General features: G+C 38.2%; 1 protein-coding gene across 1 annotated transcript in view; it reads right to left on the bottom strand.

Moving 5' to 3' along the window:
• Positions 1 to 17,376, bottom strand: part of AFF2 (AF4/FMR2 family member 2) — a 614,371-nt gene that overhangs the window by 35,283 nt on the left and 561,712 nt on the right. The window contains exons 11-16 of the mRNA XM_044306720.1: positions 15,620 to 16,633; positions 12,077 to 12,201; positions 6,396 to 6,600; positions 5,471 to 5,604; positions 3,311 to 3,374; positions 732 to 868 (exon numbers count right to left, since the gene is read on the bottom strand). Of these exons, the coding sequence (XP_044162655.1) occupies positions 732 to 868; positions 3,311 to 3,374; positions 5,471 to 5,604; positions 6,396 to 6,600; positions 12,077 to 12,201; positions 15,620 to 16,633 (1,679 nt within the window). The remainder of the gene's footprint in view (positions 1 to 731; positions 869 to 3,310; positions 3,375 to 5,470; positions 5,605 to 6,395; positions 6,601 to 12,076; positions 12,202 to 15,619; positions 16,634 to 17,376) is intronic.

Raw genomic sequence — 17,376 nt, 5'->3', positions numbered from 1 at the left:
GTACCCCATAGGGTTCTTCAGGTGAATATTATTAGTGCTTACATGCCTTACACAATATCTTGTCCTACTTTGTATGAAACAGAATAGTAGCAGTGTTCTAACAGAGTTGGAATGTGTGCTTCATTTTGGTTGTTCCCATTAAAATAATAGAACATAATTATTTTCCTTTCATTGAAAGAAAGGTCAAATTCGCTAAATGAGTCAACTGATGCATCAAATAATATGAGCGGCCTAATATCTGTAAAAGAAAAGGGAGCTTTAATTCACTTTAACTTTGTTGATTAAAGTTCACTTTTCTTCTCACCGACCTCAAAGACAGCGGAAACAGAAGAAAAGAACAATTTTTCTCTGTAGAAAAAAAAAAGATCAAAACCCTCTTGAACATAATTTACTATTTAATACTGCACCCTTTAAAGGCAGGTCGGGCTGCCAAATATTACAATGATTGTACTTTATAGCCACCCACTACATCTCAATTTTAATTTTATGAATATTGCAAATTATAACAGTCACATTATAACCTCTAAAGGGGCTAATTTATAAAAGCGCTGTCCATCAATTACACATTTTCCATCACATTAATAAAATGGCAAGAAGTAATTACGTCGACTTCAGAGATGAAGATGCCTTGAACAAATCATTATGCTGAAATTATTTTCTTTAAAAAACTTAGCAGGTTCTAATTACGACTGAAATGAGATAAGGAAAATGATCACAAAATAGACATTAACCTGATGAGTTCCACAGTTTCGGAGTACATGGTGTATGGAGATTTCGCTTCTAATGGATCTCGCTCCATAGCATTCCCGCATTCGATGAAAGAGAGGGCAGCGTCAGCATAATTCACAGCTTTGCCAAACTTTTCTATCTGAAAGATTGCATAACAATAGAGTTATAGAAAAGCTTATGATGCACAAAACCGGTCCAGTTTATTTCTCACTGTGTCCTTTTCATTGCCCAAGCAAATTTCAAATTTGGATAAGTAGTCTTTGTCTGACTGGTTTGTTTAGGATTTTTAATAATGTTTTCAATCATGTCTACAATATGTATACATTATTATTATTTTAAAGAGTGTCTAAATTTTTTTTTTAAATTTCCCAAATGCCCTAGTAATAATTTTTCTAATGTATGGTACTTTATTTATTGATTTTGCATTTTTACTAAAGATATTCCCCCCTAAAGCCCTGATTTTTCGGCGCACTTCACTATTCTCCTCACCGCTGACTTCTCAGCAGTGTACGGAGTATGGTTTGTGCATTTTTATCAATGTGGCCGCAGGGAACAGAGTATGGGCAGGAGCACACATTGCTGCTCCTACCGGGCCCCCCGAGGTGTACTAACTGCTGGCATAGCACATGGGTACCCTGTAATCATGTGCTATGCCAGGAGAAGGCTCCGGTCTGTGCCCGCTTCCCTAAGCTAAGAGTCCTGAATGTAGTACAAAATATCAAAGAGAGAGCCATGCCAAGTCACACACAGGTTAAAAAAAAATAGTAGAACACAATCACAAAGCCACAAATATGCACACATTGCAAGATACCTTCATGTAACCGGTGGAAACTAGTACTGTCATACTTCTAAAGTTTTTGGGTTGTTCTAATGTACAACAGTTTATTACATAGCAGAGTCATGTAGCATGTTTAAGCTAGTACTAGGAGTGGATATTAAAGGGAAGAAAAAAGTAAACAAAGGACTTCTTTTTGGATCCAGTCCCTGTTTTGGGTTACAAAAAAATTGAATCAAAAACTGCACCGTAGGAGCCTGGTCAAAACCAGATAATTATGGCGATGTCACTTAAAGGGGTTGTTCTGTACAAAGCTATTGATGACCTATCCGCATAGCCTCAGGATAAGTCCCCAATATCAGCTGTTTGAAGAGGTAGCGGCACTGCTGCGCTGCTTTGGTTTCAAAATTACCAGTGCGTTTCTCGCTTGCAGAGGTGCAGCAGTTTAATTACTTTACAACTGCTCGTCCCCGTTCAAGTGAATGGGATGGGCAGTTTTAATTACACTGTGCTGCCGCTGCACAGGTGATGGCTCACTGGTAATTTTGAAGTTGAAGCAGCGCTTGCACGAACCCCACTACCTCTTCAAACAGCTGATCGGCAGGGGTGTCGAGAGTCAGACCACCAACAATTTGACATTCATGACCTATCCTGAGGTTAGGTCATCAGTATCTTTGAAGTGAACAGCCTGTTTAAAGGGGTTGTGTTACTTCAGCAAATATGTGCACCATTTATTATTTACAGAAAGTTAAAACAAGCCACTTACTAATGTATTGTGATTGTCCATATTGCTTCTTTCTCTGGCTGGGTTCATTTTTGCATCCCATTATACACTGTTCATTTCCATGGTTACGACCAACCTGCAATCCATCAGTGGTGGTCGTGCTTACAAACTACAGGAAAAAGCACCAGCCTATGTGCACTCCCGTGGCCACCAAAGAGGCTGGTGCTTTTTCCTTTAGTGCAAAAGCACAACCACCACTGTGGGATGGCAGTTATGGAAACAAGCAGTGTATAATGGGAAGGAAAAATGAATCCAGCCAGAGAAGGAAGCAATATGGATAATAACAATTCATTAGTAAGTGCCTTGTATTAACTTTCTCTACGTAATTTTCCTTTAAGGGTACAATCCCATGTAGTGTTTCAAATAGATTGTTAATCAATTGCACACTTTTGTGGGTAAAACTGAAGTATTAATTTAGTAAAAATCGTATGGCCATTAACTATTAATTAGAAAATTCTGGCAGCATGGATTTCCGGCTGCATGCGGCACTCTACAAGAGACTATACACTTACTGGAATAAGAGCAGCACTACATCTGAGCTACAACCCTCTGATGGCCCATCAATATGCTATTGATATAGTTTGTGGGAAAGACCCCTATACTGCAGGATACAACTTTATTTGCAACCAATGTTATATGTTGATTGGAAATGAGTGTGTAACAGTTTAGACCAGGCATGTTCAACCTGCGTCCCTCTAGCTGTTGCAAAACTACAACTCACAGCATGCCCGAACGGCCTACAGCTATCAGACTAGAGCAGGGCATGGTGGAAGTAGTTTTACAACAGCTGGAGGGCCCCAGGTTGAGCATCCCTGGTTTAGATGGCAGATTTCCAATGAGATGTGAACGATTTTTTTTATAAAACTGATCTTAGTCCGTCATCAGGAGGGTAAAAGTTATAGAGGGTCATGCAGTGATGAAGCATTTAGCTTGTCAGGTAAACTGTTATTATGATGGCTGTAATTACTGTTAATTTACAGTACAAAATAGCCCAGTAATAATACAGAAAGGTATACACTCACTAATGCATCTGCTTTATGCTTCAACCTTTTGGCTTCCTGCATGTAATAATCAGCATTATGTAATCTGAAATAAAGCATAAAACATTAGAAACACGCTGGCATTAATATGTAGGACTGGCTACCATGTATCAGGCATTCCTAAGGGTTATAAAACAGAAACACATTACGAATCACAGCATTTCATGTTAAAAGGGTTCTCCAGGCTATATCCACAGGATAAGTCATCAATATCAGATCGGTGGGGGTCTAACACCAGGAAACCCCACCAATCAGCGGTTTTATGTTGCTGTAGCGCCATGGTCTGGCAGTGCGCAGAGCGGAAGCTGAAGGCTCAATACATGGTCTAGTTTTCACTTGAATGGAAGGTGAGCTGCCGTACACAGTGTACAGAGCTGCCGTGGGGGAATTGGTCATCAATATCTGTAGCCTGGAGATCCCCTTTAAGGCTTTATTCAGATGGCTTACAATGGTGGCATTTTAGAGTCTTTATTATGACTGTAAAACGCAGATCTAAGATATCAAACTAATAGAATTACAGATAGATAGGGACTGGGGGCCATTATACAAAACTAAAGCCAAGTTCCCATCACTGTTTAGCTTTCTGTTCTTACTGATCCATCAGAAGAAGAGAGAGAAAAAAACAGATCCTGTTGCATCAGTTGTCATCCATTTGAGCCATTTCTATCTGAGATGCATGCAGTACTTTTTTTTATCCGTCTATAAACTGGATCTCAGACGGAAATGTCTCAAACGGATGACAACTGATGCAACAGGATTCATTTTTTAAAGGATCCTGTTTAGTTTTTTCTCTTCTTCTGATGGATCAGAAGAATGGAAAGATAAATGGTTATATGAACTCAGACTAATATGCAGCCACCTCCTGAATGTCTGAATGAGACTTAAAATAGTGACATATAGTGAGAGTACTGGTTCAGAAGCTAAGATTTCCCTTATCTGTATAAACTTTATACTTGATCACCCTCTTAAATGGACTGGAATCATCTTTCCATTTGTGTAAGAAAATAGAACTTAGAAATAGAACTTAAATAGAACTTAGATATTGATGGTCTACCCTCAGGACAGGTCATCAATATCATATCAATGGATGTTTGAAACCTTAGACCTCCACTGATCAGCTGTTTTGGGAAGATGCTGGTGCTGGAAAACTATACAGTGGATGGAGCCATAAGCACAAGGTTCTATCCACTGTGTTGTGGTCCTGTTGTGGGTACTGGAGCTCAACTTCAATTCAAGTCATGGAAGCTGTGCTATAATATGAAGGCATGGGAACCTACACAGTAGATGGAACCTTTCATCCACTGTATAATTTCCACACTGGCTGCCTGATTTGGAAGATCAGTGAGGGTGCTGAGCATTGGCCCTCCACCTATCTGATATAGTTCACACTTTAGTTATTTAGTAAGTTATTTCCTTCAGTTATTATGAGCCAACACCAGAACAGTTGCAGATCTTTCCATTATACCTTATTACTGAATAGGCTTCACTATTGTTTTGGCTCATAACAACTGATGGAAATCACTGACCAAATAACTGACGTGTGAACTCATCCTAACCTGTCCTGAAGAAATCCACTTTAAAGTATTTTAGTTACCATTGTTATATGTAGATAATGTAGCTCTATAATAAAAAAAACTGCTTTGTTGGGAAAAAAATGCAAAAGTTTTGCTCATCACTAATTAGAAGAAACTTCAGATCTCAGTTTATAGGAACTTATTTTTATTTTTGGAAAGGCTAGGAGTGCTTTTAAAAGTTGCCCCTGGCCCAACGATGCCATTGCTAGTCTCATCCATCTCCAGGCAGCTGTGACCCAGTGACTGGCCACAGCAAGCGACATGCTTGTATAGAATGTGACCATTGCCTGGAAGTAAATATATAGTGGCCGGGACTGATATGGCAGCGGTGCTGCACCTGTGAATAATTGACAAGGTGAGTATTCTTTATTATTTACATGCACTCTTGGCCTTTACAAAAACACATTTATATACTGAGGAGCCCTTGTATTTCCTGTAGAATGTACTGTAAGTGCCCTACCCCCAGCTACTCCTCTCTGTCACCATCTGTCACACTTGTGATTGGAAGCTCCTTGTCACAACATTGGAGCTCATAAATATATTGCTATTACAACATAACACAACTTACGTTTCATCGAATGTTATCTTTGATCTTCGAGAATCAGCATTTCCGTTGGTTACAGCAGGTACTGAGGACCATAAATCTGGCTCTGATGGATGATGAATGTTCTCAAGGATCGGTGGTCTACTGTTGTCCTCTTCCTGTAAAGAACATAAGCCTTATAATTGTAACTACATGCAAACGGACTTCCCAATATATATGTACAGTATATATTGTGCATAATTCACATACTTACCAACTTTGCGGCGTGGGTAGCCGTGTAGCCCTGAAAATTGTTGGGGGGGAGACTAGACACACACCTTTGTGCTGTGTTGGACTGGGGTGCCTAGGGCCCACCAGTAAAACGTATTTTTACGGATACATTTAAATATTACCTGCTCACACAGCAGCAAGATGCTACCAGATGATTGAATATGGGGGTCCCTGCAGCAACTTTGAGAAGGTAGGTCCTGGGGAAAATAGGATACTGGTAGCTTTTCTCTATACCTAGAAGTCATCTCAGCTCTGATCATGGCTATAATAATAAATTGGGGAGTTTCTTCGCTGGAAATGTAGGAAAACCTAACTGGTGAGTATAACTTCTTTTTTATTTTAGCCAAATTCCTGGACTAATTAAAATTAATTTTTGAATCTCTCAAGAGAATGCTTTTTTAAATTACATTGCATTATAATTCCTTCAATCTGCTATTTTAAGAACCTCCAAATTAAAGAAGACATGGTACATGCAGCAAATCACAACCCAGTTGTTTTAGCAGATATTGAAGACTTCTGAGCCAATAAGCTTTAGCCTACAATAATATATCACGAGTCAGAATTCTGACTTTTTAGTACATTCTCAGAATACAGAATATTTATCTAGCATTGTGATTTTTTTTTTTTTACTTTTCAGGGCTTTTCTGTTATTGGAATGAGCATTGAAAATGGTACTTACACAGCTTGATTTCGTGTTGGTTATTGTGCTGCCATTCTTTTTGTGTCTTGTAGAAGATACTGGGACATGCACTGTCGTTAGACTGCTGTCCTGACTGAAAGAGCTGTTATCACTGGAGTGTCGCCTTCGAATCGTCTCATCCCCCAAAGGTGACAGCAATGGAGGAAACAATTTTTCTTCCCTCTTTTTTGTTGTCTTTTTTGTTCTAGAAAAAAATATCAGAAAATTCAATAAATTAATTCAAATCAAGTCCCAGAAGACCAGTTGTTACCTTCAAGAGGTTTACCGTTTTCCACAAATAAAGTTATTGTGCAATTACAAGTATATTTTGGGAATCCCAGATTCACATTACATTTCATCTTCAAAATGCTTTCTTCCAGTTCTGAAGGTTCTATGTTAAGCTGATTTTGGAAAAACATGGATATTTCCCTGCATTAAATCAAAGGAACAATTTGCTATAAAAAATTCTGTTATATACAAAATTGAGAAAAATGGAAGAAAATATATCTAGTCATACACCAGCACTTATTTAAAATGTATAATAAAACAGCAATGTTTATTCCATTATTTTAAAAAGGTGCAAAAAATACATTGTATAGCGATGACAAAAACACTATGATTAAAAAGCCTTCTTCAATGGCCTCTTTCAATGGTTAGTAATTTGCAGACATGTCTGTGTTTTCCATGGACAGCATACACGGATCCACTGACTTTAAAGGGTTTCTGTCACCTGAAAAATGGGTATTAAGCTGGCTGACATTAGCGATGTGCTAATGTCAGCTGAACATAACTATATTAGTGCCATCTCACTGACTAAAGTCTTTATTGAGAAAAATGAACTTTTATAATATGCTAATTAGCCTCTAGGAGCAGGGGTGCGTTGCCCCTTCTCCTGGAGGCTCGGTTTTCCCACCTCTTTTCATGCCCTTCTTCTCTTGATTAACAGGGCCAGGCAGCGCTGTTCTCCTCCCGCCGGCCGTGTCTGCAGTGTAAATCTCACGTCGTTAAGCATTGAGCGCAGGCGCAGTGAGGGAAGGAATACTGAACGGCATGACATTTACACTGTAGACACGGCCGGTGGGAGGAGAGCAGCGCTTTTTCTCAATAAAGGCTTTAGTCAGTGAGATGGCACTAATACAGTTATGTTCAGCTGACATTAGCACATCGCTAATGTCAGCCAGCTTAATAACCATTTTTCAGGTGACAGAAAACCTTTGATGTTCATACATCAGTGGCGGAGACATTTCCTACTTTGGTCAGTCATGTGAACCAAAATGCCCATTGATGTTTATGGGTCAGTGAAAACAACTTCCAGAACATGGATAGCATCCATGTTCTTTCAGCTGTTCTCATTGACCATTGGTAGGAGATGCTCTAGAAATCCCTTTTCAGCCTAGCATTGCTCATGGGAAACGGTTAAAACACAGAGGGCAAAAAATGGACATATGGACCACACATGGATGGCATCCATGTTTTTTCCAATTTTCTCATTGACTATTGGTAGGAGATGCTTTGGAAATCTATTTTGAGCCTTGCAGTGCACATGGGATACGGATAACATGAAATATGGATTGCCTTGTCACAGACATAGCTATGGATGCCGGCATGTGAAACAGGTCTTATAATTGGAAAACCATAAAGGTTTTATCAGGAAGTGTTTTTGCATTATTTTAACCTGATGAAATAAACATCAACATTTGAATTATAATTATTTGGCTGAGATATTTTCTTTTCCATTTATCTACAAGATCACCCACACCAGATGTGGAGCTTTGTTCCAAGCAAATTCCCAGATGAGGAGCGTATAAAAAGCCAGGGGAGAATATATCACTCCCCCTATGCCAGTTTCCTGCCATACAAAAGTCACAAAATCTGTGTTTGAAACTTTTTAAATTTTTTTCCTTTAATTCTCCAGCTGGTAACAGGGAGTCTGGGATAGGTCAGATTGCGTTATATTTTTACTTATTTAGTAATCTGTGAAATGATAATTAAATTTAAATATAAAAAAGTTATGCCATTTTCTAATATTCTTTGGGTATCAGTTCTTCGTGGTTTTGAAAACCATACAGAATTGAGTCCCAGAATATATTAGAAAAATGCAGAACTTTTCATTATATGAAATTGGTTGCCATTAAACAGTCTATTTTCAATATACTGTATATATATCATTGTAATATTAACACCACAGTAAAGAGCATCTCTGCACAGAACTCATTAGCTCAGATATTATTCTTAGAATACCGGAGCAATGGCTCACCTTACTACATTGAACATAATGATGTACGGTCATTGGAACTTAGTACCTGAAGGAAGGTGCTTTTGAACACACTGAGATTTATAGAGCTGACAAACCCCTTTTCATCCATTTTATGAAAGAGGAGGCATCATTAACAGACATTAATTGTTACATATTGTGAAGCTGATTGTTCACTTGCTTTGGGCTGTTGCTGCTGTAAAAATGGGCTTTTAATTGCAATAATAACCAATTGTGAATGAATTTATTGGAATAATTAAAGATGTTTAATGACTTAATTTGCCAACATGTTTTTGCTAATTGAAATGCAACGACAAACAGTTAACTCAGCGGAGGAAGCGCACATGCCTTCAGTGGATTTATGTACGAAGACGTTAAGCATGGGCAAGAGCTACAAATAGTATGGAGATTTTATGGGAGTAGCTTCATGTAATTTATGTAGATCTTTCATATGAATAATTATCAACAAGTGCAACCTAAAAAAATGTATGAACCATTTACCTGATTTATATGCACATCCTTGATTTCTAAAACTCCATTAAATAGTATAAAGCCGTGTGCACAGGGCATGTACAATAGGACATGCAGGCTCAATGGCGTCACATTCTAGGACAGAGCCAACTAACCTTCGTGTGCTACCAAAGGCTCTGTAGGGTGCCAAACAGTAAGAAATGAAATGCTCTCCTGTAGAAGGACATACAGCATCCAATGCCGCAGGTCATTAGACTTTTTTGTCAATATGAGATCCATCAGAAAAAAAATCTGTATGTCTCCATATGAAATCAGAGGCAAATAGGGGTACAACAGAGTGCTTATGTACTTGAATGGAAGCCCTATAACAGTTCTGCATTAGAAAGAACTGCAATATAGACATGTCCATGATGTCTAAATGATCCATAGTGAAATGCACTTTCAAACTGTTAATATTACTAGCTTAACAGTTCAAGTTAAGTTCAGATACTGGGGAATATCTTTAAGATTTCCCTAGGTCGTTCATTAGCTCTGCTCTTGGGGCCATCCCGGGACATCACTAGGCATTCAGATATGGGGCCTGTGTTAATTTTCTTGAAAGAGACAGAGAGTGACTTCAGGCATTTAAAGTGTTTTCAATTCGGGCAAAATCGATTTGTACATGAACCAAATTTCTTGACTGATTGGAACGGCCCTCCTCTCTGACACCTCAGAGTACATGCACTAGGGTACCTGAAATGTCCATTATTTAAAGAAGACTCAGCATCCACTCAGGTCCTGAGAAAACCAAATTAAAACCAAAATAGACAAACCTCACTGTTCATTTTCTGGTACCCTGCTTCTTCATTACCAATTACATGTATATTTCTGTAGGAGAGGTAGCTGGGGTGCATGTGTTTATTAGGACATTGCCCGCCCCCCCCCCCCCCCCCCCCCAGTTTGCATATTGCACTTTAGGTGCTTTTTTTATTTGTGCATTTTTCGTGTGCTTAATACAAATTTTCATGTTGTCTACTTTCTGCAGCTCAACACTCTTTACACCCTCTTTATTAGTTTAAAATTTTGTCTCTTGGGTGTGCAGCCATGCATTTTTGTTGTAGAGTGGTGTCAGCCTTTATTTCAATTTTTAGGCCCCAGCAACACCCAATGCCAAAAATGGAACCTTACATCATGAGTGTTGGAATAGTCATTTGAAGTTATTTAAAGCTAGGGTACTTCAGTCTCAATAAAATGATTATTTGTAGTGTCAATTTGTCCCCCAATATACAACCTACAAATGATATATAATATAAATTTTAATTTGCAATGTAGTGTGAAAACAATCATAAAGTATATATATATATACATATGTACTGTGACCATATGACTCCAAAAGGTCATTACGTCTGCATGGAGTTTAGACACTACCATTTTTTTATTTTACACTTTATGCCCCCCCCCCACTAGGTCACACAAGACCATTGGGGAACATTTACCATGATTTTTTATTTTATTTATTGCTGATTTCTCCTGTAACTGGGGCTGACATTATACTGTAGCTTCAGTTACGGGGAATTGCACCCCCTAGGGAGATTGTACAAAGTTGTACAACCTCACTGCAGAGCTGATCTGGGTTGCTAAATCCCAGCAGATCACCGGTCCATGGTGATCCTATGACTGCTGGGACCGGAGCGGGAAGCTGCATTACCGCGTCATGGTCTCCATACACAGTGCTCATTCAGTTGGGGAAGGTAGGGATGGTAAAAAAAATACATCCCTGCTTTCTTTATGGGGAGTCCCTGCTGTCACTGACAGCGGGCTCCCCACTCCCACAGCTGCACAATTTAAGCCATCTGTGCAGAAATATGTGAAAACTTCTCAGACACAGATAGTCAACAGGCAGTTAGCTTGTGGAATCTATATTTATATGTCAAATCTTGGTATCTCTTGATAGTAATGTACATGCATATTAAGTAATAAGTACCAGTAAATCAGTTCTCATACAGGTGTTAGACATTTTACTGTACATGTCTTATAGAAGGAATTAGGGAAAACGTGTTAAGGTTTACTCTCAGTTTTAATCACCCCCCCTCGGCCCCAACTAAGATTTGTGAATACTATCTGATGTTCCTTCATGCACTTTGCTTAGTGACACAAACTTCTGCGAGGTGTAAACTAATTAATGTGACATAATTATTAATAGATATAACTTGTGTATGGTGACAGTCGTTGCCAGCAAAGGTTGCTGCTGGCAGAAATTCACAGGCTCTCAAGGTGAATTGTAAAGGTTAGGTGTCTCCTCAGCACAGCTGTTTAATATATATCATCTGATGTCTACGAGCAGAGCCATCCAGAGCAGCCGTGAAACCGACATCTCAGAGAATCTTACAGTACAGAAAACCACAGCAAGAGGAATAAATGTTCTCTAACCCCCAGTCAGGATGTGGGTAAAAGGTAGACAGAAAACGTTCAGGAAGAGGAACTTCTCACAAGTGAACATTGTACTTCCCATCATCAAGACGAAATGAAAGGGATCTAATGGGTTCAGCAAATAAAGCCTTTTATTGCATATTGAAAACTGTATTGTTTTCTAATATAATTTGTGTATCCATTCCTCAAGATGTCATTCCATTGCTAACTTCTCATCAATGAACTTTAATCGTGGTCATGCAAACACACAGGGGTTATTAAATTTGTCATCATCATGTCAATGATGATGTCACAGTGATTGATGTATTTTAGTATTTTTGCCTGGATTCCAAATTCTCTGCCCCACCATTGGACATAGATGATTAACAGACTTGATTTTACCAACAAAACTAAAAATGTTTCCTGCTAAACAAAAGACTACTCTGAACCAATTCTACCTGCAAATGATTACAATGACTTGACCACTTGAAAAATCAAATCTTAGTTTGGATTTTCTTAGAATACTTACTACAAATGAATTATTATTAACCAAAGCTTAAATACTCACTCCTTAGTGCTAGACATCCTGCAACCAGGAATGGGAGAGATACATGGAGGGAGAAGACAGGGGGTGATGGCTTCATCCAGGCGTTGCTTTTTGCAGTCGATTTGCAGGTCGCTGCTTTCACACTGCTTAAAATGAAAATTATAGAAAATCATTATTTTATAATTTTGTAATAGTCATAGACGAGGTTGTACAGTTTTATTACCATATTTACTGTATTTGTATATGACACAAGTCCATTATTACAGCATCCATGCAGCAAACTGCACTTTGAAATAAATAGGTCATTCTGGAAGACATGCATGCAACCGAATGCTTTGCAACTTCTACAATACATATTTATGACCTAGCCTCCAGATAGGTAATCAATATCAGATCTGTGGTGGTCTGACGCCAGAACCCCCCACTCACCAACTGTGTACTACAACTGCCTGTGCTGGAAACAAAACAGTGGATGGAGTCGGAAGCAGAAGGCTGTGTAGTGGATGTGCCATCATATTGAAACTCAGCTATCATTTACTTGAATACTACAGTACACTGGCATGGTCACCACACATTGGATAGGGCTTTCTGCTTTCATCTCCATCCACTGATGCCAACAGCTGCTGAAAACAGATGATGTGTTGGGATGCTATGTCTTGGACCCCCAACAATATGTAAAAGGAGGGAAAACCCCTTTAAAATAAAGAAGTCCAAATAAAGTCCAAAGAAGTCCAAATATTTAATAAATAAAATGTTATGTCATAGCATTATGGTGGGGATATGACTTCTGAGCTCTTCCCTAATCAGGGGGGCAAAGAACCAGAGGTCCTTTTGGCAGTTTTCCTATACTGGGTCACTCCCAGTCACCTTCTGTGTGAGGAACTGTCAAATGAATGAAACCTTGTTATTTCCTGCACATCACATGGTTGGGAGTGTCACTGTCCCAGAAAACTCAGATTTACGGGGGTTCAGGCCGTCAGACCACCATTGATCAGTAAGTGATTGCATATCTTAGTGATATTCCATTACTAAAAAATCCCTTCACTACAATAAATCAGAAACATTGCAAGGTTTGTTAACAGTGTTGCATGGATCATGAACTAATTAGCCATCAAAAATGAGACAAGTTAGATACATCCTCATCATTGTAGAAACGTACACCAGTATTTTGTACCAAAATCGGGGCAAATGTGAGCCCCTTTCTTGACACCTCAGAAAAAACTGTTGAGGTAGGTATAAAACGCGTCAAAATCTCATTATAAATTGCCACGTAAAACCCCACTAAGAAAAAGTTTTTGACGAGTTTCAAAATTGCATTTTTATTTTTTGGGACTGCAGAAGTAATGATCTTCTCCAAAGCATATAAATGTATGTGCTCATTTCTAACCCATGTTCGAATCTAAAGCATATAAAAAGAAAATCCTACTATAGATTTAGCCTACTTATGACTTGGAAATGTTGTGAAACTACTCCACTTAGCAAAGCAGGTTTGCTTGCATCACTCTTTTAATCTGAAAGTGTGATTACATAGCATTGACCTTAATATTCCACGCTAGTCACATATTAGTGAGGTGGTGTTCAGAATTTAGACGTAATAATAACTTTCAAATTGCAAGTACAAAAAATACAGTAATTTAGCCTTCAGTGGGTCATGGGTTTAAGAGATCTCCTTTCACTGCACTAGAGTAAAGTGGATGAAGAACATATTCCATTTAACTAATGGGATTTAATGAGTCTCTTCAACAGTTTTAACCTTCTTTTGGTCTATGTAGGTCAGCTCTCTTCCTTATGAGCCATGTAATGAAACACATAACATTTATATAATCTACTGGAGACATACTGTTCGGGGGCACTGGAATACAGTCAACACCAGCACTGAGACCTACAGGGACAGTCACTTAGGAGTACATTGAACTAATGACTCCACTATGCTTAACAGGTTACAGTAGGCAGTTTCACTCCTCATGATTATCATCATGTTTTAAACTACAAAACAAGACTCTTTTAATGTACATTTATAGTACTCGTGTATTACCATTGCAACTTTAGAAGGAGTCTAGCCAGTTGAGCAGAAACAATTACATAGGAAGAGCAAAAGAGTCATAAAAAATGTTCAAGTTTCACCAATGCTTAGTTATTGTCATGGTGAATTATTATGTGTTCTTAGTAACGTATAAAGCATAAATTATAATTTTACCAGCTTATTGGACTGTGTATCCCTGGTTCAGTTAATAACAAACAATATAATACATTTGTGCATTTTTTTTGTGTAAAAAATACATTACGGCAAAATCCTCAATAGAGGATTTCAGTTTTCAATTGCATTTGCTAAAGAACACTAATTAGTTCTCCTGACATGTCTGTCTTAAGAAAACTTGTATTCTCAATGTAATTTATGAATACACTGACAACTGGGTGTTATAATTCCAAATCTTTAAGGGCTGTGCCCCAACACAGCATGGAAAGTTTTGTGCTGACCTAGCTTGAAGTTCAGTTAATCTACCACACAGTCAGAGATACAAGATTACATTTAATCTGCTTGTAGCTACTAGGAGGAGTTAAATGTATACTGTTCATACAGTAATTGTACATTTGGGATCAGTGGCATACATGCAAGGACCCCATAGCAAATATAAAATCAGTCCCCTCAAAACATGACAGAAGGGTTTCGGCCTAAACCCTTTTCAATGACCCTTCGGCCATTTTTCCACTGCCTCATTTGCTAAAAGTTGTTCCTTTAGAGGGTAGAGTCCTGACCAAGTTTTTATCTCCAGTAAAAGAGGAGATAATCCCAACTAAGACTGGGCCCCCTCTTGCCCTGGGCCCAATAGCAGTTGCATGTTCTACCACTATGGTAGTTACGCTCCTGTTTAGCATAACACAAACATAGGAGTACATCTGGCATACAAAAATCACACAATTCTGTGCAAATTGCATTTTAAGCAACATTTGCAAAGTTTTACAATTCTCCACGACTCTTGTCACTTTAAAAAAAAAGTTGATTGTCCTTAGTGGAAGGGAGCAAGAAGACCTCAGCCTGACACATTTACAACAATTTATGAGTAGTGAAATGGTCATGGCTTACAGATGGCATATATTTTAATTTATGGTGCATGGACAACAAAAGACTTGACAAATTTAATTGATATGGCTCATATTACCCCAGTGGGCTTTTTACTAAGACTGGCATATGCATTTCAAGTCTTTAGTAAGTGTGTCTCACAGTATTCAGTAAGCTCAAAAGCTCTCCTTAGTGACAACTGCAGTCAGCTAGAAATATATTATTATTTAGCTATATATCTATACAGTGAATTTGCAACTCTATATCAGAAAAATGGAACTCTGACTGTATAAAGATATAAAAATATATAAAGAAACAAATTGGTACTGTATTTTTAACCTACTGTACTTAGATACAAAATGAAATTGTGTCCAAAGAAGACTTCAAGTATATGAATATAATCATAGATAGCAGAATTACAAAGAATTACAAACCAAAAACTGTAAAAAAAATAATAAAATGCTAACAATTCTTTTAGAATTGTTGTGGTAATTTTAACTTACCTTGTGCTTCCTTCTCGATTTTGTGGAGTTTTTCTCAGTAGCTGTGGCTGGTGTTTGAGGCTTATGTTTAAAACCTTGGTCTCTAGTTTCATTTTTTAATACTTCAGTCTCAAAAGTCTCTTGACCTGGTGGTATTCTGGATAACAGAGTAAGGTCTATTTTTACCCATAAAGACTTAATCTCTTCAAATTCCCTCAGTGGTGATAGAAGTTCATTTTGAACCACAGGAAGAGGAGAAAATGGTTCTTCCAGATCATTATGAGTTTGATCAAGTGATATACTGCTGCTATTGCTGGTTAAACTGCTGACACTTAAGATGTTGCTGCTACAGTCTTTCGACTTTACCGGATTTGTGGGACCAGTGCATGTCTTTGATTGCTTGACCTGAAGGACTTCCTCTTGGTCAGTGTTTGAATCTGATGCTGAATCAGTTTCAATAAACTCCCTAGATTTAGGGACAATTTTACTTGCCCCTCTTGCCTTCTTTTTCTCTGATGCACTACTTGTGCAAGTCCTTTGCTCCTTTCTTGGAGCAGTTTTAGCAACAGTGGCTTTTGTCCTTGCTTTTGGTGGCTCTTGGTTTTCTCGGACATCTTTTTCTTTGGGAGTGCTGCTGATGGGGTTTGGTTTATTCCAAGAGTAGTCCTCGGCACTTGATGTTCTTTCAACCTTTTTTGGTTGTTTCTTAGCAACAGCTCTTTGTGGAGTGGTTTCATTATGAGCTGGTGACTTCTGTTTTGAGGTTTTTGACTCTGGAGGTTTTTGGGGTACCCTAGGTTTGTTTTTTTCTCTAACTGGACTCAAGAGCTCTTTATCTTTGGGAAGGGAGTCTGACTGAGAACTGACACTATTAAGTTCCCTTTTACTTTCTTCTTCAATCTGTTGGTTATTCTGAGGCTCAGAATTAATTTCTGAATGTCCATCATTTTGGTTGTTAATTAATGTTTTATTATGTGGGTTGACTTTATTTAACCACTTATCCAGCTGCCATTTGTTTGTAGATGGTGGTTCGGGCTGTAAAGGAAAAAAATAAAAACTGTATAATATTTTGGTTTTACAAGAAGATCGCATTCAAAAATATTTTCTTTTAAAATAAAATAGCTTTTTTTTTTTTACAAGACTAGTTTATAGAAATGGCTAATTAGCAAATGCATTGGATGCTTCCATTCATTTAAGCCCCAGAGATATCTAACTAAACAAAAAATTCTAAATAATCTCAAATGATGCATATTTCATGATGCTAGTTTAATGTACTCTCTATTGAATACTAGGCAAACAGAATGCATATTGTTTGTATACCATATACAGAGAACTACATTTTATCCAATTGCAGCAGTAAGATAAGCTCAATATACAATGCTAAAGGGGTTATCCTTTTTAGCAAGAAACAAAAAAAATAATGGATCACTACTCATCTAGTAGATCCAGCACCCTGTATGGTTCCTCTGCAGGATGTTGTCTTCTTAGCTGCAGTGCTGGCATTATACTGACAAAACATGACTACTGCAGCCAATCAATGACCTCAATGGTGCACTATTGAGGCCAGCGATTGGCTGTAGCAGCAACATGTTTTTGAAGTTATGTCAGCACTACAGCCACGTAAGCAGTCTGGTGGGGAGAACTGGAGAGGCAGTTTGGATGTACTAATTGAGTAGTGATGCATTTTTCTTATTTTAGACCAATTTCCAGCATTGCTTGGTTTGTTGCTGAAACTTACAAAGTGGAGAAGAAGCAATGAGATATTTATGACATTTTCT

The sequence above is a fragment of the Bufo gargarizans genome, chromosome 9, assembly GCF_014858855.1.
Source record: "Bufo gargarizans isolate SCDJY-AF-19 chromosome 9, ASM1485885v1, whole genome shotgun sequence".
NCBI classification, from domain to species: Eukaryota; Metazoa; Chordata; class Amphibia; order Anura; family Bufonidae; genus Bufo; species Bufo gargarizans.
The sequence above is the reverse complement of the archived record's forward strand: the minus strand, read 5'-3'. Positions and strand labels throughout refer to the sequence as shown.